At 37.9% G+C, this 24,901-nt stretch overlaps 1 protein-coding gene across 3 annotated transcripts in view; it reads left to right on the top strand.

Annotated features, from left to right (window-relative positions):
- The first annotated feature begins 19 nt into the window (after nt 1-19).
- Nucleotides 20-24,901, top strand: part of RPRD1A (regulation of nuclear pre-mRNA domain containing 1A) — a 47,235-nt gene continuing 22,353 nt past the window's right edge. Inside the window, exons 1-7 of one of the 3 annotated variants that reach the window (XM_026721715.2) lie at nt 21-325; nt 13,880-14,009; nt 14,626-14,732; nt 14,819-14,904; nt 16,874-17,000; nt 17,100-17,275; nt 18,586-20,289. In XM_026721715.2, coding sequence (XP_026577500.1) covers nt 175-325; nt 13,880-14,009; nt 14,626-14,732; nt 14,819-14,904; nt 16,874-17,000; nt 17,100-17,275; nt 18,586-18,627 — 819 coding nt within the window. In that variant the 5' untranslated portion in view covers nt 21-174 and the 3' untranslated portion in view covers nt 18,628-20,289. Of the gene's footprint in view, nt 326-13,879; nt 14,010-14,625; nt 14,733-14,818; nt 14,905-16,873; nt 17,001-17,099; nt 17,276-18,585; nt 20,290-24,901 lie in introns of those variants that run through there. The other 2 variants (XM_087916055.1, XM_026721714.2) reach the window with 2 other exon arrangements.

The following is a 24,901-nucleotide window of genomic DNA, read 5'->3' as shown; positions in this document are numbered from 1 at the left end:
GTAATACTCGGTAGCACATGTCTCGCTTAGTGACGTTGTGCAAAAGGCGTGCCCCTGCGGTTCGACAGGCAGAGTAGCCGCCATTTTGTTTTAGGTACGTTAACGTACGCGATCTCATCGCAACGTTCGTTCACCTTAGAAGGTCCGAAACTGGGGGAAAGGATAAAAGCGGCAATGTCTGCTTTCTCAGAATCGGCGCTGGAGAGGAAATTGTCGGAGCTAAGCAATTCTCAGCAAAGTGTCCAGACACTGAGCCTGTGGCTTATCCATCACCGAAAACATTCGCCGCTCATTGTCACCGTCTGGGAGCGCGAACTGCGCAAAGGTGAGGGACGAATGGGTGATCCAAGGGGAGTCGGCCACCCGCGCTTAGCCTGCGCCCCCTCCCTCAGAGGTGGCCTGGTTTTCCCCTGAGACTGTCCGCTGCGGCCTAGGGATGAGGCGGAGATATGAAAGAAGACACGGGAAGAGAATGGAAATACTGTCAGGTTGACGCGCTGGCGGGTCTGCCCCCCCCCCCGGCAGGGATACGGGGCGGGGTGTCACAAGGCCACGAGGAAGAAGAGATATACCGAGGAAAGAGGGTTTTTTTGTTCATGCGAGAAGCCTTCCTTAACAGCCTTATTAATAGTAGGATTTCCTTCCTTAGTCCCTGCTGTATTACTATGATAATGGAGGGTCTTGTCTATATGCGCTGAAATTAAAACAACAGAGTGCCTTGTTGCAGTTCATAGAAATTTAGAATATGAAATAGTACTAGAACCCGAGGCTTATCAATCCATTATCATTATCAATCCATTAAACTCAAGGGAAATTAAGTTTATATTGCATAGCCTGCAGCTGGAAAAAATACAACTTGTTTTGGGAAAAGGTTCGTTTTTATGTTCTGATAAGCTATATTGCATTTGATTCTGCTAAACGTATGCTGAAAATAAGAAGTTTATGCAACTGTCAGGTTAAAGATTTCTTCCATGTGATAGGATAGAGAAAAAGTTGGGAGGAGTATTACCTGATACCTTTGTAAGAAGTGTAAGTAGAATGTCATAGATAATGATGAATATTTTCAGATAAGAGGTGGCACCTGCTTGCTGGTGGATATTGGGTTTTGTTGTCAGCTGTATATTCCATTGAATATATCTTAATATAATTTAAAAATGACAGGAATCTGATTAAATTCAGTACTACATAGCAAATTGACACATAATGTTTTTTTTACAAAATGTGATACAGCAATAGTAATGAAAATACTCTTTCAAGAAAAAAAAAATACACTGCCTGTTCAGGGTGTTAAAACGTTTTATTCCTTAATTTAACTTTAACTAAAGACAATATCATAATACTATTCTCATGTTGCAAATGGAGAAATTGAAATGAGAGTGGTAGCTCTCTTAAAATTAAGTAAATTAGTTTTGCTCAGCAAGCCAGATCAGCATTGATCTGAGGAATCAGAAGAAATAAGTTTAGCATCTTATTGGCCAGGAAGTGAACATTACCCCGTCACATATTTAATGATTGGTAAATTTGACTTTTTTCAGCAAATAAAAAAAAATCTTCTAATCTTTTTTTTTAATCTTATTTATTTACTGACCTATATTCAAGGGGATTTTGATAGCTAAAGCACATTAAAAAAAATAGAACATCACAGTTTATATTATCTGATAGCAGATAATATGATAGACTCACTTGGGATAACAGAACTTTTAATTCTAACAAGATTTTTTTTCATGAATTGGAAATCTTTGTACTGTATTCTAAAATAATATTTTCACTGAAACATTCAATACTGCTGATCAATTGCATAATATTTAACATCCAATATAAAAGTAGAAATTGAAATGTTAAATTTGAATTAGATCCATTCAGTTAGATGAAGGCATTTCATATATGAAATGTTTGAAATATATTTAGATGAAATATATATGAGAAAGCCCCTATATATAGAATTCTTTTAAATCAGAAGGTGGAATCTGCAATATCTAGATGATTGTAATTAGCCATAGGAGATAAAATACAAGAAATATCAAATAGCTACTACCATAGCTTGAATATCTCTGTGTGTGTGTACAGGTAATCCTCGATTTATGATTGAGCCTTAAATTTCTATTGCTAAGTGAGACAATGAGTTTTGCCCCATTTACAGCCTTTCTTGCCACAGTTGTTAAGTAAATCACTACAGTTAAGTTAGTAACATAGTTGTTAAATGACTCTGACTTCCCCATTTACTTTGCTTGTCAGAAGGTCACAAAAAATGATCACATGACCTGGGATACTGCAACCATCATAAATATGAACCAATTGCCAAGCATCTGAATTTTGATCACGTGACCATGGGGTTTCTGCAATGGTTGTGTGAAAAAAGGTCATGACACTTTTTACAAGGCTGTTATAACTGAATGATCACTAAACAAACTGTTGTAAGTTGACTGCCTGTGTGTGTGTGTGAGAGAGAGAGGAGAAAGACCATGCATATATGCATGTATATATGGAATATCTCAAGGTCCTATTGTTGAGTCTCTCAAGTACTCTTCAACATCCTCATAAATTACCTGAGTGAAGGGATCATAGAGGTACTCATCATATTTGCAGATGACACCAAGGTGGGGAGAATTGCTAGCATTTTGGATGATAATCAAAATTCAGAAGGATCTTGACAATTGAGCATTGAGATGCAGTTCAGTGGAGAGAAAAACAAGGTTCTGCACAGGCAGGAAAAAATAAATGAATTGGTCCAGAATTGGTCCAGAATAATACTACTGGTTCAACAGTAGTAACTTTGAGAGAGATCTAGGTTTTCTGGTGAAACATGGAGTCAGCAGTGTGCTACAGTTGTCAAAGCCAACACAATCCAAGCTGCATCAACAGAGAGATTGCATCAAGATCACACGAAGTGATACTGGTGGTATTGTTATATATTTCATTAGTAGACCACAATTGGAATAGTGTATCAAGTTCTGATCACCACAATACAAAAAAGATGCTGAGGCCATACAAAAAGTGCAAAGAGCAGCAAATATTTTGGGTTTGGAGACTAAACCATTGGAGGAACAGCTAAGGCAGGGGTGTCCAAACTTTTTGCAAGGAGGGCCAGATTTGGTGAGGTGAAAAAGTGTTGGGGCCAACTATTCAGCCTGACATTCTTTGAACCATTAAATGCAAATGAACTGTTTTATGAAAGACTAAACAAATAACTTAACTGCACTAAAGTGAAGGTCGATACTGAGATCTCGACTGCATTATATAGGCTAGGTCTGGCTCAAAAACAGTGGTTTTGATGCACAAGATGTCATGCAGGTGAAAGTCACTTAGTCTCATCCTCACGCAGCTCTTGTTAATGTTATAACCAAGAATATCGTCTCGTACAAGTATGTCAAACCAAACAAGCTCAGCATTTTCTTAAAAAATGTTCGAATCTCTTGGAACCTGTCTTTATCCAGCTGGCAGTAAAAATTGACAAGAAGAAGCTGTTGGTGCTGACTGCGACACTTGGTGTCATACTTCAGTTCAATGAGCTCCAGCTGCAGGTGGTCTGGAGCATCATCAGGGTCCACAGAGAAAAAGGGAAAAAAGCGTGATCTCCTTTTCAATAGTTGCAAAATCCCAAAAGTTCGGTTGAAACTCCTTAGCCAGAGATGAGATGTCTGCTTCATTTCATACCTCCTTATTTGCGCATTCCTATTGTTCTGTGGAAAACTGGTCGTTATTTCCTGCAGCGATGGGAAATGTATGGTATTGGGCTGCATTTGTGACAGGTGCTTTTGGAAAAGTAGCAGCTTGGTCCCAAAGGCTTTGATATGTGAATACAGTTGGCTTACCACTGCATTTTGCCCCTGAAGGCTCGTGTTCAGATGTCGTGTATGTCAACTAAAAATCCAAAATCAGCCAGCCAAACAGGATCAGATAGCTCTGGCATCAGTTGTCTCTTTTTGACCAAGAATTGTCCGATTTCCTCCCTAAGAGAGTAGAAGCGCTGCAGTGCAGACCCCCGACTGAGCCATCTTGCCTCGTTGTGATACACAACATCTCCATATTCAGCCTGGTATCGAGTAGAAACTTTCGAAACTGGCGGTGGCAGGGCTTTGGAGTGAATATAATTAATAGCTTTCATTACTGGTTTCATAATATGATCATTTTTCAGATGTTTGGCACAGAGAATTTGTTGGTGAATAATACAGTGGAGTTTTGTAGCTTTGCCTCCTTCTTTGCTGATTTTGTTACAGACTAGGGTTGATAATCCACTTCGCTTGCCAGCCATGGCAGGTGCACCCTCCGTAATAATCCCAGTGACTTTATTTCACGGTAGTTTCATGTCATCTATAGTGGAACAAACAGAAACAAATAAATCTGTTGTTCTTGTTTGGCCCTTAAGGCTCTGGAGGTCAAGCAGCTCTTCACTCACGTTCATGTCATTGTCCACTCCTCTCAAAAAAGTCAATAAGCAGTGTCAAATACATCTGTGCTTTCATTGCAGGCTAAGGAAAAAAAAGTCAAACTCCATTCCTTTTGCCTCTAACTGTCTCTTAATATTAGATGAAATGTCTTTAATTCTCCGTACCATAGTGATACGAGCCAGGGAAACATTGGCAAACTCTTGCTTCTCAGGACAAATTTTCTCCATCATTTTCATCAGGCAGTCTTTAATAAATTCATCCTCAGTAAAAAAAATTTGCAGTGCTTGGCAATCAGCATTGCCACCTCGTAGCTTGCCTTTGTGACATTTTCTTTGACTCACAGGCACTTATGAAAAATACTGCTGTGCCGTTAAAGCAGCTTCCAGTTCCTTTAATTTTTTGCCGCGTTCATTCCCAGTTAACTTGTAGTTAGCATGTTTCATCTGGTAGTGCCTCTTGATATTGAATTCCTTGAAAACAGCCACAGTCTCTTGGCAAATTAGGCAGACACAGTTTTTTCATATTTCAGTGAAAAAATACTCCAATTTCCACTTGTCCTGGAAGCAGCAGCCCTTGTCAACTTTCCTTTTTTTAGTTACAGTTGCCATTTTAGAAATGGGCACACAAGCCTTGCGTCACAAGGGTCACATGGTGAGAGTGCTGACTCAGGTCTACTGCCATCTTCTGGTGAAATATAACCATCAGCCTTGAAGGCGGTGCTGAGCCAGCTGGTGAAGAGCAGCTGGATGGACTGGATGAGCTGCTGCGACATTCTGCAGAGCTAGGTGGCTGAGATGGTCTGCAGAGCAGGGTGGCTGTTGAGCAGGAGGCAGCAGGGGACAGCTGCAGGAACCGCTGTGCAGTGAAGGGAAAAACGCCGGCCAAAAGGGATGAGTGACAGGCTAAGCTGGCGGGGGGAAGAGGCTGCGAGCCACTCGAAATTTGAAAACGGGCCGTAATTGGCCCTTGAGCCGGACTTTGGACATGCCTGAGGTAAGGGAACTAGATGTGTTTAGCTTAACAAAGAAAAGGGTTACTTGTAGTATGATAGCCATGTTCCATTACTGTCTAGAAGAGAGATGATTGATTTATTTTCCAAAGCACCTGAGGGCAGGACAAAAAGTAATGGGTGGAAGTTTGTAAGAGAAAATTCCCAACCTGGAATTAAGAAATTTAACAGTGAAAACAATTAATCAAAGAAACAATTTACCTTCCAGAGTTGTGGATGCTCCATCTCTGGAGATTTTTTTTTTTTTTTAAAGATGGATTCCTCAAGGATGGAATAAGGATTTTTGCCTTGAGAAGAGAGGGAGAGAAGACAACCTCCAAGGTACCTTCCAGTTCTGTATTTCTATTTCTGTTTCTAAATTTTGTTTAATTTTAGGTTTTCATGAGCAGACAAATAAGATGAATTAATAGTAATTGTCAGGTAGATGGAGTCCTGAAAGACAGAAAACAACATGATGAAGTGCTTTTTAACTTATATTGCCTTAAAAAGAAAAAAATGAGGATAAAAGGACAAGAGTTGGAAATTGTGACTTGCATTGATGATAGCGTGTTAGTCTTTATACTTGAAAATTACATAATATATATTTGCAACAAATGTAAGCTGTTGTTGAAGAACCAGTCAGAAGGCTGAGCAGCATATACCCATTCTTCTGTTGTACCAAGATTTATCAGTTCAAAGGAAAAAAAAGATACTGCATTGGAATCTGACGATAGAAATCACTCTCCATAAGGAATAAAGTAACAGTGGAAACAAAAAACAAAGAAGATACTCTTCATTGCTGGAAGTTAGTATCAGAACTGCCATTGTCCCACTACAACCCTCCTTGCTTTAATACTAACCTGATATGAAATACAGAGGGTGGGAGTTGTCAGGAGGAAGAAAGACAGGAAGCAGACTGGGACATCAGAAAAGGGGCCTGAGGACATCTGGCCTGGGAGCAGAAGCAACCAATCACCAAAGGGCGCCAAAAGTCACAGACTTTGAATTTTATTGGACATTTAGAAAATCAACCAAGGGGGGAGGGCTTGGGAAAGGGATGAGATAATTTGGGGCATCTTGTGCAGGAATCATCAGATCTAGCTTTGCTACACTGTAGTCGCCTGGCATCAATAAACATGTACCTTTCACTACAAATGGGGTCAAGTGTCTTTCATTATTAGATGACCAGATGGGACAGAAATAACACTAAGCTAGATCTGCAATAACAATCTACCCAGAGGACAACCCCTACCAGGCAAAAGATGTCCTCTCAAGAAATAGAGCAGGAAAAGCTGGAGAAGTGAGAATTGGCAACTTCTAAACCGGGTAGCAATGAAAAGAACCCTGGCCGGAGAGAAGAGGTAGAAGCTTTGCAAGAGTAGGATGCCCAATCCACAACTCAATAGTTGACCAGGATTGGAAAGATGGATGGAAGAAGATCCCTCCAAGAGGGACGCTCAGCCAAGGGAGCCAATCCCAAAACCAGCACTCAACCAAAGTATGTGGTTCAACATCAAATGAGCTGAACCCCCACTCTACTTCTAGAACAGGTGATGGGCTTGACCCCAGAAGTTCAAAGGGGGTCAAATCCACCATAAACCCAACCCGACTGGGTGTCAGCAGCCCAACCTGCCACTGCTGAATCTGCCCCAATACTACCACCAGCTTGGACCACTTTCTGAGGGAAGGGGGACCTATGTCCACCAGTGCTGGGAGTGAAGTGCAACAGGGATGCCAGCAACTGGGTTTGGCTGTTTCAAGATGCACAATAAGGAGGCACTGGAAGAAAGATGGGCTGCATGGTCAAGTCACCAGAAGAAAGCCATTACTATGCAAATGCCACAAAGTATCCTGCTTACAATATGCAAACAGCACAGAGACAAGCCTCAAACCTTCTGGCACAAAGTCATTTGGAGTGATGAGAGCAAACTTGAGCTTTTTGGCCACAACCATAAACACTACATTTGGAGAAGAGTCAACAAGGTCTATGATGAAAAGTACACTATTCCTTGTGAAACCCGGAGGTGGATCGATGATGTTTTGAAGATGTTTGAGTTACAAAGGCATAGGAAATTTGGTCAGAATTGATGGCAAGATGAATGCAGTATGTTATCAAAAGATACTGGAGGAAAATCTGCATTCATCAGCCCAGAAGCTGTGCATGGGACGTACTTGGATATTCCAACATGACAATGATCCTAAACTCAAGGCCAAGTCGACCTGTCATTGGCTACAGCAGAATAAAGTGAAGGTTCTGGAGTGGCCATCTCAGTCTCAATATGACCTCAATATCATTGAGCCACTCTGGGGAGATCTCAAACGTGAAGTTCATGCAAGACAGCCCTAGAATTTACAGGAACTGGAGGCTTTTTGCCAGGAAGAATGGGCAGCTTTACCATCTGAGAAGATAAAGAGCCTCATCCACACTATACCACAAAAGACTTCAAGCTGTCATTGATATTAAACGGGGCAATACACTGTATTAAGAACTGGGTTTGTAAACTTTTGATCAGGGTCATTTGGGTAGTTTCACTAACCATGAGTGAAAGAAAATTTTTTGCATTATCATTCATATTCTCTAAAAAATGGCCAAGAAATCATAAATTCTGCCAACTTACGAGCACAACTGTACATACCCCCATACATATTAATACATATATGTATTAACCATAAATGGAAGTGACACTGTATGATTTAGCTTTTAGCCTACCTGTTAGACCTTCTCGTTTGCCATGCTTTCTCTTACGGTCATACTGCCTCCTCTTTTGAATACTTCCCTGCTGCAACAGCTGCCACCACCACCCTTTGCCTCCACCGCCCCCAAATGCTGAGCACGAGGCTGACTCCACCTCCAGCTATTCACTTTCTTCTCCCAGCACCTCCAGACATTGCAGCCAACATCTCACCCTCCATGCAAACTGCTTGCACTTCCACTGCTGACTGCTTCCACCAAAGTAATCTGATGCAATGCAGACTCTCCAGAACAGTTTTCTCAACAGTTCCTCTCTCACTAAATATCTCCATATCCAATATGGGCTGGCAATCATATAGCAGTTTAACATTACAACTTTGCTTTCTTGTCCCTATTCTTAAAAAGTTGTTCAATCCATATGGCTCATTCCTTTCCAAAACCCCGACACTTTTGAAAGCTGAAGCAGCCATAGCAGGGGTATCAAACTCTCACGGGCCAGATCCGACTCATAGATTGCTTAGATCTGGCCCACAGGGCTACCCTGAAAACAGCTAAGAATTGGCCCGCGGTGCCTCTGCCAGTGAAATTGGAGCTTGGGAGGGCTGCATTCAGCTCTCCCAAGCTCCGTTTTCACTGACAGAGGGTTGCAGGAGGCTGTCCCAGCCAAAAATGGAGCTCGGGGGATGTCTTCATTTTTGCTGGCAGAGGGCTGCAGACAGTTGTCCCGATGGAGCTTGGAAGGGCTTCGTTTTCACTGGCAAAGGGTTGCAGGAGGTCATCCCAGCTGTAAACGGAGCTCACAAGCCTGTTTTCTCTGGCAGAGTGCTTGGGCTGCCACAGGTTTCCCTAACATGAGTGATATCAATCTGGCCATGCCCACCCCAGCCCCCTAAGGTCAGACACAACCTGATGCCACCATCAGTGAAATCATGACACCCCTGAATTATAGGATTGTAAAAAGGGAAGGGTTTATTATGCTTATTGATGGATGCCAGTTAAGAATTGTAAACATAATAGCATTAGTAAATAGCAAAGGGAATTTTTATCACTATTTTAAAATAAACGTTCAGTATGGTTTTTGAATTCATGAGATACATATACTTAGCTTAATAAAAATAAGGTAATTCTCTACTAAAATATTGTCAAACAAATTTCAGTATTCATAAGATTAATGAATAGACTTAACAAAAGACAAACTGCGGTGATATGATAGCAGTATTCCAATACTTGAGGAGTTGTCATAGAGAAGAGGGAAGTCTACCCATTCTCTGAAGTACATGAGGGGTTTAAGATCATTAAAGAGAAATTGAACCTACAGCTAAGAAGAAATGCCCTGACAGTGGAAACAATTAATTAGTGGAAAGGCTTACCCCTGGAAGTTGTGATGCTCTATCACTGGACATTTTCAAAGAAGAGACTGGACAGCCATTTATCTGGAATGATATATACTCCCATGCTTGAGCAGGGAGTTGGAGTAGAAGACTTCCAAGGTCCCTTCCAACCCTATTATTCCATGTTCTGTTATATAATTTGATTTTGTTTAGTCCTAATCTGGCCCATGGCATTTATTCATTATTCTAGAGGTATTATAAACCATCTTGTAAAGCAAGCCTTTCCCTACCCCATCCACCTTACTCTCCTTCCTTCCCAAGAGTGGTACTCTTTAACATTGTGCATGTGTGCATTTGTAGTTTTTTTTTTTTAATAATTGCTCACTTTTGGCTTGCTGTCCTGCCAACTCCTTCAAGACCACACAGTTATCCATTGAGGTATTCTCAGGAAGGTAATATTTTTAGAGATGTTACTCTGTTGAATGCAATCATGATTTTTTTTAAAAACAAAAGCTTGCCAGAAAGAAGTTGACATAATTAGGCAAAGCTTTATGAAAGTGTTTTTGTCCATGTCCATGATTCAGAAGCAGAATCTCAAAAGTGTTCCTGTTTCAGAACAGAACATCCCCACTGCTATGTCATATGGGGATTTCAGCTGTGCAAATGGTCAACCACACTTCAGTCTTGTCTGGATTAAATCTTATTTTATTAGTCCTATCTAGACCATTGCTATAACTAGACACCAGTTATAGCTTCCTTAGTACACTTTCAGGAACTGCTTTCTGATGGATCTGAAGCATTGCTGAGTGTGTGAAATAGAAATGTAAGATGTAGAATAAAAGCTTTGGGAAGGTCCTAGTTAAATCTGATTAAGTCAATTTACCATGCTTTATTTATATGTCAGACTAAGGCACAAAAGTTTGAACAAAGATATTATTTATGATGGTGTTATGCTATAACAGATAATTATAATATTATAATTCTGCTAATATAACATACATGGGGTTATTATTGATAAATGATTTTCTGGAGCTCTTTCAGTCAGATTCAAATCCGGTTATAAGACAGAAACAGATTTGCTCACACTTGTTGATGATTCCTGGTAAGAGTGGATGCGGTAATACAATCATCCTTGGTCTTTTTGACCTCTCAGAAAAATGTCTACAATTGACTGTGGTATTCTTTTGGGCCAGCTATGGATTTGGGGGCTGGGCGGTGTAGTTTTGCACTGATTTAGTTCCTTTCTCCAGGGCTATCCAAATCGGTGTTGATAAGGAATGAGGAGTAGTTGGCCATTCCTTTGTAGGGTGCCACAGGGCTCAGGTACACTCTCCACTCCTTTTTAACTTCCACATGATGCCACTGGATGTGATCATCAATCATCATGGATTGAAATATCAATAGTATGCTGATGATACTCAGTTTTATATCTCCACCCCTGGTGATCCAGGTGATATTGTGACTGCCCTCACAGTATCTGGGTGCTATTGGACCCCCGATTAGGGACAACAGGCTTTGTCTGAACCTAGCAAAACTGATGGTTTTGGGTACATGGAGCTTGAAGATCTAGGACTTTAACATCTTTAGTTCTGAATGTGATGGCACTACCACAAATAGACCCGATCTACAACTTGGGGATATTCATTAATTTGTGACTCCTACTTGGAGATCAAGTGGCAGTCATGGCTAGGAGAACCTTTGCACAATTCCATTTTGTGTGCCAGTTGCAAACTTTCCTGGATCAGGAATCCCTGTGCTCAGTCTCTCAAGCCCTAGTCCCACATTTGTGTTCTGGCCTAGGTCTCCCCAAAAAGCACTAAGTCCATTCTGAGTCCAGGCAAAAACTTCTTTTATTACATTAATGTGAATTTATTTCATTCACAGTCAGCCAATGACTTGGCAAACAGTCTTGTGAAGGTATACTAATGAGCTCAGACCTTTATCAATCCTGGAACGCTGCCCAGTAAACAGTTCCACACTCACTGCTGGCAGGAAAGGGCTAAGTTATACAGACAGATCTCCATGAGGCTGGAACGAACAAACGATTGAATGAGCGAGTTGTTTCCTGCAAAAGCCCCCTCTGCTTTTGCTTCTCTTAATCCTGATGGGATGCCATTCATCGTCCACCTGTGGCTTTACTTCCACATTGACCCTGTGTTCTTAATTGTGCCTTCCTTTTGGCAGCTCTGCGCATGTGCAGGCTGGGAACCCGTTCCAGAAGCTCCCCTGCAGAGCCCTCATCCGAGCCTTCCTCAGCCTCCAGGAATGGGTTGGGTGCCTCCCCAACCTCCTCACTACTGTCCGACTCTGCTGCCAGCTCTGCCAGCTGGTGGCAGGCCACAACAATTTGGACTGTTGCAATGTGCTCTAAGTAGGGCTACCATTGAAGAGCATTCAAAAGCTACAGCTGGCCCGTGTGAGCTGCACTGTTGCGGGTTTGCTTTTGGGTGCAATTCAAGATGTTGGCATAAAGCCCTTCATGGCATGGTTCCAAATTACTTGAGGAACCATTTAATCCTAGTGAGATTGGCCCGCTCCACCTACACTGGCAGAGAGGGCATATTGTGAATCTCATTGATTAAGGAATTTTGGCTGGTGGGGTACAGGAGAAGAGCCTTCTCTGCTTTAGTTTCTGCCCTTTGGAATACCTTATCTTCTGATGTGAGATTGGCTCCCACCTACCTGACTTTTCCTAAGAGTCTTAAAACCTGATTCTGCCAGATGGGTTGTGGTCAATGGAGCAATTTTACATAATTTTCCTCTTTTTCCATCTTATTTTATCTATTCTGTGATTTTATATTCAATGATTTTAATATTTTAAATGTTTATTATGCTGTTAGCACCCAGAGTTGCTTGAAACAAAATGGATAACGAACAAATTTAATAAATAAATAAATAAAAGTCAAAGAGAGATCTGACTTTAACAACTTCTTCATTGTCTGAAGGAAGTTGTATCAATCAGGTACTGATTAATACAACCTTCAGACAATGCACAGGTAGTTCTCGACTTATGACTACAATTTTGCCTAAAATTTCCATTTTTAAGCAAGATAGTTGTTGCATCCTGTTTTACAATATTTTTGCAACAATTAAGCAGATCTCTGCAGTCATTAAGTGAATTGTGTAGTTGTTGAGTAAATCTAGCTTTCCCCACTCACTTTGCTTTTTGGAAGCCAGCTTGGAAGGTTAAAGTGATATTCACATAACTTAGGACAGTGCAAATGTCATAAATACATGTCAGTTGCCAAGCACCCAAATTTTGATCACATGACCATGGGGATACTGCAACCAGCCATAAGCAGTTTTTTCAGTGTTATAAATTTGAATAGTTACTAAATGAATGGTTGTAAGTGAAGGACTAGCTCTACAGTATGTAGCAACATACAAGAAAAAAACAAATAGAATAGGATTGGGGCTATTCACATTGGAAATGGCAAATGAGCTGATGTTTCACCATTGTAAAGAACCTGCCCTGTCATTTCAACCTCAAGGTCTTGATTCGTGCAGAGTCCATTCATGCAGAGTCCACTCATGCAGAATCCCTGATTATCAGAGCCCAGGTGAGATGGCTGGGACACATCCGAATGAATGACCACTGTATGCCTTGCTAGTTGCTTTGTAGTGAGTGGAGTCCAAGAAGAAATCTTGCATGTGCTACAAAAACACTATGAAAGAAACTCTGCACCACTATCACATCCAGCCAAGGGAACTAGAAATTGCAGCTGACAGAACCCATAAGCAAGCCTAAAATAACATCCAGAATTACTACAGCAATGGACTTTCGGTGTTCCCATTGTATTAGACTCTGCACTACATAGTGACCTCCATATCTGCTTCAAATCCAAAGGACTAACATATACAGTATATGTTACATATAAAAGAGAGAGAGAATATAAAAACAATGCTGCACAATAATTAGCATATTGGATTTGAAACTACAGGTAGTTCTCAATTTACAACAGTTCATTTAGTGACCAAAGTTACAACAGCCCTGAAAAAAGTGACTTATGACCATTTTTCACATGTATGACCATTGCAGAATCCACATGGTCATGTGATTTACATTTGAATGCTTGACAACGGACTCATATTTATGATGGTTGCAATATCCTGGACACGTGATCTTTTGAAAAAGAAAGTCAATGGAGAAACCAGATTCACTTAACAACTGTGTTACTACTTTAAGAACTGCATTGATTCACTTAGCAATTGTGGCAAGAAAAGTTGTAAAATGAAGCAAATTCATTTAATAAATTTCTCAACATAAATTTTTGATTAAATTGGGGTCATAAGTTGAGAACTACCTGTACAAAATCTAAATTTAATATTTGCTGAAAACTCCCAGAATTACTATCTTATTATCACATATTCAAATATGAAGTTGTCCCCTAAAAAGCCCATGTTTTTTGGGACAAAAACTATTCAATCTAATTTAGATTGCTACAATTATTTTTTCTTTCTTTCCTTTTTTTTTCTTTAGCCAAACCAAACAGGAAGCTAACTTTTTTGTATCTGGCTAATGATGTTATTCAAAATAGCAAAAGAAAAGGGCCGGAGTTCACAAAAGATTTTGCACCTGTCATAGTGGAAGCCTTTAAACATGTATCCAGGTACAGTACATTCCTTTCAGTATATTAATCTGAGGAAACTATTCTTTTCTGGGCAAAAATAATCATCCTAGAATAATGAAAAGTTTGACATGTAGATTGCTGATTATTTGATTTAGAAAATGGAACTAAACCGAATACATATGTTTGTGTGTGTGGATGTAGTGGAAGTGTATGTATGTGTGTGTTTGTGTTCATTCTGTCATGCAGGATTAAAAATACATACTCAAGACAGATTTGGATTTGTAATTCACATAGGTGGATAATTGTTGTAAGGCTAAATCTATACCAGTGTATGGTTTTAATTGGTCCAGAGGTTTGTAAGCAACATTATTTAATCTAACAATATGAGCATCAAGATTCAGACATTTAAAACGATCAAACTGATGAACTTCTGATAGACCATACTATTACCAAATATTGAAAAGAGTTAACAAATGGGAGCTATTTGCAGAAACTTCTGTTTTTCTGACTAAAAATACAGATAACCTATTAGCATATGCTGACTTGAAATAAGTTTGTATAAAACAAATAAGGTACATAGAAGTTTGTTGAGATAAGTTTCTGTTTACCTATTTTTCTTCCATTTCTGTTGGTGATTTTTTTTTTGCCATCATAGTGAAACTGATGATAGTTGCAAAAAGCATCTGGGCCGTGTGCTATCTATTTGGGAAGAAAGGTCTGTTTATGAAAATGATGTATTGGAACAACTTAGGCAAGCTTTGTGTAAGTAAATTTCATATGCAGCCTTTTATTTAATGGTTTGCATAACTTTATACTTGACTTTTAAATCCTTAATTTTTAATTTCTAGATGGAAACCCAAGGAAACGCACATATGAGCAGATAAAGATTGAAGATAACTCTTTAGCACAAAGCTCTCCATGTGATCCTCCCCAGGTACTAGCAGTGTATAAAAATAAATCTGCAAATGTCTTGCTCTTTAACATTCTGTTGTTATTGTACTTTGAGAGGTTTTTTTTCCCAAAGAGATTAAGAGGATTTTTTCCAGCAACAGTAAGTTGTTTGTCACTTGTGTTTTCCCCATATCCTTGTTTTGCTGGGTACTAATGAAAAACTGAACTTGCTGTAAATTTGCCAGCTGCATGATTGGTGCATAGAGAAATTAATCTCAGTGTCAGGATTCCGGCAGTTACTCCCATTTAAATCATGAGTCTCGAGCCAAACTTCCAAAACTTAAAAAGGATTTATTGAGAATTAACATGCCGGCACTGCCTGGGTGTAGCCGACTCTGAGACACAGAATTCATTGTCACCCTTGACCCTGATTTCCCCCTCACCCTTTGGATGTATCGTAATTCATATTCTCCAATGGGGCACATCCATAGCCAAGAGTCATCAGTCATGCTCTCCAGTTAGAATTTTGTGCAGCAGAAACTTCAGTCACCTAGTTACTATCTTTGAAAACATTTATGGAATCAGTTTCGGTTTCGCAGGCTGCTGCACTGCTCGCCCCTTCCTTTCTGTTGGCAACTCTAAAAAGACCAGAGAAATATTTTATGAGTTGACACTCAGTAGGGAAACCAACTAAGTGTTCTCGTTTTATCAAGACTTGATAGGTACTACTGTACTTTCTGTTTTCATTTAATAGTCAAACATTTAAAAACAAATGTTCATGAGAAATGCTATTCACCTGTAGGAAAAAAGTCAAACCATTCATTCATTCATTCATTTGCAATAGTTTAGAGTCTTGAGTCAATTGCTTACAAATTATCTAAGCAGTAAAAAATTGGCAAATTGATTTGGCCTAAAATTCTGACATATGTTTAGTTAAATAAAAAAAATTACTTTCAAATCATTGTCCTGGTTTCCAGCAATTTTAAAAATAGAGCATAATTTCAGATAATGTTTTAAATTATTTCCAAATACTGTGAAGGAATAATAAAATCACATGTTTGGAGATATTTGTTTGAAATAATATAATGAAAAAATAACACAGCTTGTAATTTTCATGTATGTCTGTGGGACATCATTGCTGCAATGATGCAATTTTAAAAAAAGATATCTATTTTTAATTTGTTTTCTGTTTGGGTTTTTTTTAATTAATTGCTAATGTAAATACTTAAGCAAATGCTGTTCTTTGTAAATTTAAAAATAAGTTGAGAAAGAGTGGTGTAACATGACCTTCATGTGATTGATACTGTAGGTGAATCAGCCTTTTCAAGTTGAAGTTATGCTGAAAGGATAGTTTACAGCAATTCTAGAATATATTGTATTATTAGTTACAAGAATTCAGAACATTTTTAAAAAATTGCCTTCCATCCATGTTAAGAACTTAGTTGCATTCAGAATCTTTTAAACTGCGTATGAAATAAAAATCAAGTTAGAGCAGAGGCTTTGTCAACTTCCCTTCTTTTCTCCAAATCATAGGACTCAGATAATAAGTTAATTCCAGAGATTCACTATGATATTTTAATGTGGGCTTTTATATGTGCTAGAAGATACATTGATCTTCATTCTGTACAGTTCTATTGCCAAAACTATATTATACATTGACAGAACGGCCACCATTAATAGATCCCAAGTTTAGTACAACTATAGAAAGATTAGAAAAAAAATCTTCTACAATTAACTGAAAAGTCAGCTTTTATGTATTTGTTAAAAAGCGCCACACATACAGAAGTCACAATGGCAGGGGATTGGAGAAAATCCCAGAAAGGGAAAAGAAACTGGGATAGAGATTTAGAATGTAATGAAATGTCCTACAAAAGCCATGGTTGGTATCCTGAATAGGAATACTCTGCTTCAGTTCTTAGCTGAATTAAGAATAACATTGTTGCAATTTTTCTCAGCTCTACTATTATTTTGTAATATGGTAATATCTGATACTTTTACACATGTTTTCCTAGACAATGGGTCTTATAAGAGCATTACAAGAATTAGAAAATGCAGCCTCTGGAGATGCAGCAGTTCATCAGAGGATAGCCTCAATACCTCTAGAAGTTCAAGATGCAACTTTGCTTAACAGAATCACAGGTTAGGCCAACTATATTATAATTGTAGTGTCAGAATATTAGACTTAATTGAATGTTAGTTGTAATGTGAATTTTAAATACATTTTTTCTTACTTTGCAGACAAAGAATCAGGAGAACAGCTTTCCAAAATGGTAGATGATGCATGTATGTTGCTGGCGGATTACAATGGCAGGTTGGCAGCTGAAATTGATGATAGAAAACAACTAAATCAGATGTTGTCAGATTTTTTACGATGCCAAAAAGAAACCCTGTCAGAGAAAGAACAAACATTGGAAGTGCGTGATTTGTTGTGGTAGTTCTTTTCTCCAACTTTCGTACTTAGCATTCTTTACCGTGCTTGCTTTTTACCAGAGGGTGTGTTTAAGGGTGTGAAGTGTCTTTTTTAAGATACTTCAACTTTCTCATAATATGTGGTTTTAATTCTTCTGAAATATTAAACAGTAAAGTGTTTACTGTGAGAAAAATTGTTAGGAGAATAATTTGTTTTATTTTGTTATCAAATATTCTTTGGGACTTAATATAAAGTTTGACATTAACATATCTCTTTCTAATATTGAGGCAATTTTTTAATCTGATGAAAACTCTCAATGCAGAGAAGGGCTTTCTAACCTCTCTCACTGCTACTTCTATTGATAATTGTATTATTCTTATGTTTCCTTTGATGATTTTGTATTTTTTTAAATCACAAAAATATTTTTTTCACCATCCTTTTATGAGCTAAAATTTAATGCTAGATTATCTGCATGCTTTGTAGAAGTCTAAATTGATTTTCTTCAAGCTTCAAGTGTTTAAAATTGGATTTTTTAAAACAAAAGTATAAAAGTCATACGTATTAACTTCAAAATTCTACCTAGGAAAATGCTATTAGAACCACAATAGAGAGCAGAAAATTCATTATTAATCTGTATGTCATAAAGTAAGGAATCACAATCCTGCCCCTGATTTTGAAGTCTCTTTTGCAATGGTCTTTTGCTGAAGTCAGCAAATCACATTGGTTGTTAAGTGAGACATCATGTGACCACAACTTGTGACCTTTCCTGTGACTTTATGTGATGCCACAAGACACTGCAACGGTCATAAACAAGTAGTGGTTGCCAACCAACTGAATCACAATCAAGTGACTGTGGTGACATTGTGACAGTGATATGTGTAAGGACTTACCATAAATCACATTTTTCAGCACTATCGTAACTTCAACTTATAAAATGAATTGTCATAAGTCAATTACTTAGAGAGCTTTACATAATAGTTATTGACCAAGCATTATCTATGGTAAATATTCTAGTAGCAGTAAGTTTGAATAAACATATATTGAATGTCATCAATATATTCACTTTTCCCCCTCATAGAATTGGAACAGTGATGATTCCAATAGGCCTATTTATTAAATTTGACAACTTTTAACCTGATTTAAGAATTTTAAATTCAGAATCTATACCAATAGTTTTTAATATTTGCACCTTAAACTTGCATAATTTCTACTTAGTAACATATAACAAAAGCCTAATGTTAATCCTTCTATCATCCATGAGGGTGGGTAATGTCTGACAGTTTTGATAGTGACATGTCTTTAATATATATCCAGCTTCTATTTCAGGTGAGGAACATGGATATTATCTTCTTATGATGACATCTTTCGTTAGTAATGCATCCTGCTAAAAATAAAATTCAGAATCAAAATCCTGTTTTGTCTCCTCTTTCTAAAAAGAAAGTTTATTAATACCTGCTCAGTATATTTGACAAATCTGTTTTGCTTACATTGAAATAAGCTGTATATCAATCATTCTTATCAAACTGAATGTGTTAAATGAAATTCATTAAAATTAATGTCTATACAATGAGTTCATCAATTTAATATTGTCTATTGAGGTTATTAGAAAATCACTTAGTAAACATGTATTTGCCTGCAATATTAAGTTGAATGAATAACAACAGAATTATGTTGAGATATAGGCGGAGAACTAGGTGTGTGTATATATATGAATTAGTATATGAGAGAGGGAAATTCCCTTTGCTAATAGGGTTGATTGTTCTTTTCTTCCTCTTTTCCTCCCTCTTTCTGACCACTAAACTATAGAGAATTATGGCTTGCTATTGAAATTTTAAGAATGAAAGGGTAGTCTTAATATTGTTTTTCTGGGAAGCTAACAGGTGTGACATAAAGGTTAAAAGCTCCCCCTTGTCAGGTTGCAATATCTGTTCTTTAGAGCAAGTGTATACAACTATGTCCTAAGAACGATATGTGGCCATTGAAAATCTGAGATCCCCCACAAATCATTTAAAACATGTCCTAAGCTATCACTTTAATGAAATAGCAGAGAAAGACTATTAAATACATGAAGATTTTTCAATTAAACAATTTTTTGTCTTGGACATTGCCAAAGTAGGAATGTGATCTCAACATACCATTTAAAGTCCAAATGCTATAATTGACTTGAAAAAGAAACATTGTATTCCTTGTTTAACAGAATTAAAGAATGGTAGATATGTAAAGAAATAATTGTGTGAAAAAGTAAAAGATGTGAGAAGTAAAACATCTCTTCATTCTGAAAAAATACAGTTCAAAATTTGAACTCTTAAATTATCGTTATTCTTGCATAACTAAATTGTCATCACACAATCCCTTAAACTTGATAAAGATAACCCAATTAAACAAATGAATGAAAACTTCTTTTATTAAGGAAATCTAGCTATAGCTACATATTTGTGTATGGCAAAAATATGTGAACCATTGCTTTCGGTAACTGGTATCCCACAAGATTGGATTGTTATTTTCTTGAAACATTTGACTCTAATTTTCCCTTCAAATGATAATTCTAGAGGTTCACATACATTTAGCATTACAAATAGGTAACTTTGGATAAATTTCCTCAATAAACAAACATGTATAACGTTTTAAACTCATTTGTTTAATTGGTTCTCTTTGGTTGTGTGGACTTGTATGGAAAATAGATCACATTTTAATTCATATTTATAACATAGACATTAAAAATGCTCATAAACTTAAAACTTATTTTTAACTGGTTACTGTTATATAAAGTTGTAATTTATTGATTTATCAGTTCAATCAAACAAATTGTAACTGATTATTCTAATCTGTATGTAAACGTGTGCGTATCCATGCATTGTTGTAAGAATATTCTAAACATTTGTCAATGCTGAGATTTCTTTGCACACTCCAGTGTAAAATTGCCTGTTAGAGATACAGGAATCCATCTAAAACAATTAAAAACAGTACATCTTTTATTATAATATGTCAGTATTTGACAACAAAATAGTATGCTTCTTATAAACATGACTGCCTAAGTTGGAATCCCATGAAGAGAATCAAACTGGAGAGAGCATTTTAGACATTACGTTATCAGAATAGTAGACTCTGTTTAGGCCCAAGCATGCTACTGTGCTATTGGCATGAGATCAACTCTCTTGTTGCAGATAGTCCTCATTTAATAACCACAATTGGATTTGGCAAATCTGTTACCAAATGACATGATTGTTGAGACATCCTGTGACCCCATTAGACTTACAATCTGCCACAGCCGTTAAATGAGGTAACTATTACTTGCAATTTTATTGTCAGCTTCTCCATTGACTACTTGTTGGAAGTTGGCATGGATATCAAACTCTAACGCGTCACATGACATAATGTGCATATCGCAATGTTTTTTGCCTTTGTGGAGCCAGGGTGGGTGTGGCCTGTGTGTAACATCCAGCCCACAGACCGCCAGTTTGACACCCTTGTTCTAGGGTCCAGCATCTTTCTTGTATAATGGTAAACCAGAACTGGACACAGTATTTCAAATGTATTCTTACCAGTGCAGTGTAAAGCAGTATTATCACTTCAAGTGATATCTCTGTTGATGCAATGTAAGACTTGATTAGCTTTTTTGGCAGTTGCAGCACCCTGCTGGCTCATATTTAAATTGTGGTCTAGGACATCTAGATCCTTCTCACAGTTTCTCCTGTTGACCCAAGTAGTACCTATTTTATACATGTGCATTATGTTATTCTTGCCTACATGCAGAACTTATTTTTCTTATCACTGAATTGCATTTGTTGAATAGAGCCCAGTATTCAAGTCTACCAAGATCCTTCTGAATCTTGAATCTATTTTCTAAAGTATTAGATCCCCTCCCACCTTGGGCTTGACTTCAAATTTGATGAGTTCCCTTTCTATCTCCTCATCTAGATCAGAGTTTCCCAACCTTTTCGGTTTTGCAGACCGATGGGAGGGGGGAGGATGGTTCCATGCATGCAGCAGGCGAGTGTATGTATGCACACAGCTTCATTTGCATGAGTAGCGGGCGTACACCCACCACTCACGCAAATGGAACGTGTCTACATGCACTCACCAACCTCTTCCATGGCCCTATTCCGCAAGGATCAAGGTTCAGTAGTGGGCCGCAGCCCAAGGGTTGGGAATTCCTGATCTAGGTCACTTATGAAGATGTTGAAGAGTACTTGGCCTAAGAAAGACCCTTGAGGTACCCTGCTACATGCTTCCCTTCATGTAGATGAAGTTCCATTGAGTACATTATGACTAGTTCATCAGTCAATTGCAAATCCGTCTGGTGGTGGTACTGTATATCTTTATCCCTATTCCTTACTGAAGTCTAGGTAAACACTGCAACATTTTGCTAATCTTCTTTGTCAAAGAAGGCAAAATGGTTTCTCTGCTATGATTTGTTGACAAATCCATGCTGGCTTTTAGTAATCATTTTGTTCATTTATAAATCCCCACAAATGCACTGCTTGATTATTTTCCCCAGCTATTGATGTCAGACTGATTGGTCTATAGTTTTCTGGATTCACTTTTTCCCCATTTTGTAGATTCAGATCATATCAGCTCTATTACAGTCTTCTGGCACTTCCCCCATATTCTAGGAATTTTGAAAGATTCTATTCCAAGATATGTTTGCCAGCTTCTTCAGAATTTTGGGACATAATTCATGTGGTCCTGGCAGTTTGAACTTGTCTAGGATGGATAGGCATTCTCTATAAATAACCAGGCATTTTCCTGGTTATTTTGACTTTATTCTGTCTCCTACAGTACTGTTTTTGTTAGGTTAGACTATTTTTTTTCCTTTTGCATGAAGACAGATGCAAAGAATGAATTAAATAGTTCCGCTTTTTCCCTGCTACCTGTCACTCCCTTGTCATCTTGTCCCTTTAGTGGATCGATCATTCCCTTGACTTGTTTCTTAGATGTTGAAAAAAACATTTTGAATTCTTTTTGGCATTTATTGCAAGTCTTAGTTCAGTCTGAGCTTTAGCTTTCCTGACTTAATCTTTGCAGATTTAGGCTATTTGCTGACATTCTGACTTAGTTAAATGTTTATATGTCCATTTTTTATATTTGTCCTTTCTTCCTGTCACTTTCTCAGAGTTCTTTATGTAACTGTGTTGTTTTTTATTATTTGTGTCTCTTGGTTTTCTTTTTCTGGTATTGTATTAGATTGAGCTTTTATAATCCCATTTTTCAAAGTTTCCCAAGCTTCTTGAGTTATTTTCCTCTTAAAGATTTCCATCCATGGAATCCTTCACAAGCTATCTCTAAGTTTCTTGAAATCACCTCTCTTAAAGTATAAGACATTAGATGTAGTCCTTGACCACAATTGAGCCCAAAATGTATGTTGTTAAATGAAACATTTAAGTCAGTTTTGCTCCATTTTACAAACTTGCTTGCCACAGCTGTTAAGTGAATCACTGCACTTGATAACTTAGTAATCTGGTTGTTAAATGAATCAGGCTTCCTGACTTCCTGGTTGCAAAATATGATTACATGTCCTTTGGACACGGCAACAGTCATAAATATGAACTAGTTGCCAAGCATTTGAATTTTGATCACATGATCATGGGGATGCTTCAAAGGTTGTAACTAAAAATTTGTCATTATCTTCAGTGCCGTAACTTTGAATAGTCACTAAATGAGCTGTTGTAAGTTGAGGATTGCCTATAGTTTGATTGTATTCTATTGCTTGTTTATGCATTATTTTGAATTGTAATATGACATGGTCACTTTCCCCTAAAGATCCCGCAACTTCAACCCCCTTTATCATTTCATCTGTGTTCATAAGAATTAGATCCAATACAGCTCACTTCTACTTTTGATCTGTTTGACCTGTTTGATCACCCATTTGGTTCTGGTTTGTCTTCCTGTTGATACCAGTTTAATTACAGCCCCTACCATAGTATGTTTCCTGCCCCACATAGCTAACTAATTTACAAAAGTTCATCTATTTCCTCTGCTAGGTTCAGTGGTCTGTAGTATGCACCTATAGCAGTGTCATTCTTTTTATATATATTAATCCATATGCTGCAAGAAGGCTTTCATCTTCGGTTTTATACATTTCTGTAGAGGTGTAGTGATTTCTGACATAATGCAACTCCAGTTCCATTTTGAGACATTATTCTTTTCTGTGTTGTTTCATAAACCTATTCATCAAAGCCTTGTTTCCTTATTACGACTAGCATAGATCCCATCAGCTATATGTGAAAATAATAACAGAATTGGAAGGAACTTTGGAGTCTTCTAGTCCAAATCCCTGTTCAAGCAAGAGACGCTATGCCATTCCACACAAGTGGCTGTTCAGTCTCTTCTTAAAGCTCCCACAACTTCTGAAGACAAGCTATTCCATTGGTTAATTGTTCTCACTTAGGAAATTTCTCCTTAGATCTAGGTTGCTTCCCACCTTGATTAGTTTCTATCCATTGTTTCTTGCCTTGCATTCTGGTGCTTTGGAAAATAGGTTGACCACCTCTTTTTGTGGCAGCCGCTCAGATATTGGAACACTGCTATCATGTCACCCCTAGTCCTTCTTTTCACTAGACTAGATATACCCAATTCTTGCAACTATTATATGTTTTAGCCTCCAGCCCTGTTGCTCTTTTTTGCATTCTTTCCAGAATTTCAATGTCTTTTTTATAATATGGTGCCAAAAATAGATTCTAAGTGTGGTCTTACTAAGACTTTATACAGTGGCACTAATACTTCACATTATCTTGATTCTGTCCCTCTGTTAATGCAGCCTAGGATTGCTGCCACACACTGTTGGTTCATATTTAAGTGATTTTCTATTAGGACTCCAAGATAGTAATATTGAGCCACATTTCACCTAATCTGTACCTGTACATTTGGTTTTTCTTGCCTAAATGTAAAACCAACTTTTCTCTACATTGAATTTTATTTTGTTAGATAGGGCTCAATGTTCAAGTTTGTAAATATCCATCTGGATTTTGTGTCTATGTTCTGGGATGTTGGCTATTCCTGTCAATTTAATGTCATCTGCAAATTTGATGACTTCCCCTTCTATTCTGTCATATAAATTGTTTATGTGTCAACTAAAAAGATACTGCTTTGTCTTTTTAGCTGCCAGAAAAAGGGAGTGGGAAAAAACAAGGCATTCTTGAAATGCCTAGATAATTACCCTGGTAGCCCAAAGTTGTTGGAGAATAAAAAGGTTATTGGAGAGCATGATGGATGACTCTTGGAGATAGATGTGTCCCATTGGAGAACTCACATCCAGGGGATGGGGGGGAAGATCAGGGTCAAGGGGGAAACATATGATGTAATTTAGTATCTGGTTCACCCAGCCATGTGCCAACATGGCAACCTCTAATAAATCAATTTTCTTTTGTCTGAGATGTGGCTAGAGACTTTTGATTTGAATGAGGGTGGATTTGTTGGAGCCCTGATATTATGAAGATGTTGAAGAATATTGGGTCCTTAGGGTACCCCACTGCTTACTTCTCTCCATGTAGAATGTAGTACCATTAAGGATTACATGTTGAGTGCGGTTTATCAGCCTATTACAAAACATCTGTTGATGATGCTATCTATCCCACATTTATAGATTACAAATCCATATACTTACCATTACAAATCCATGATGATACTTACC

Source organism: Pseudonaja textilis, chromosome Z, assembly GCF_049901715.1.
Source record: "Pseudonaja textilis isolate UNSWEBS1 chromosome Z, rPseTex1.2, whole genome shotgun sequence".
NCBI classification, from domain to species: Eukaryota; Metazoa; Chordata; class Lepidosauria; order Squamata; family Elapidae; genus Pseudonaja; species Pseudonaja textilis.
Note: the sequence above shows the minus strand (reverse complement) of the source record. Positions and strands in the feature narration are given on the sequence as shown.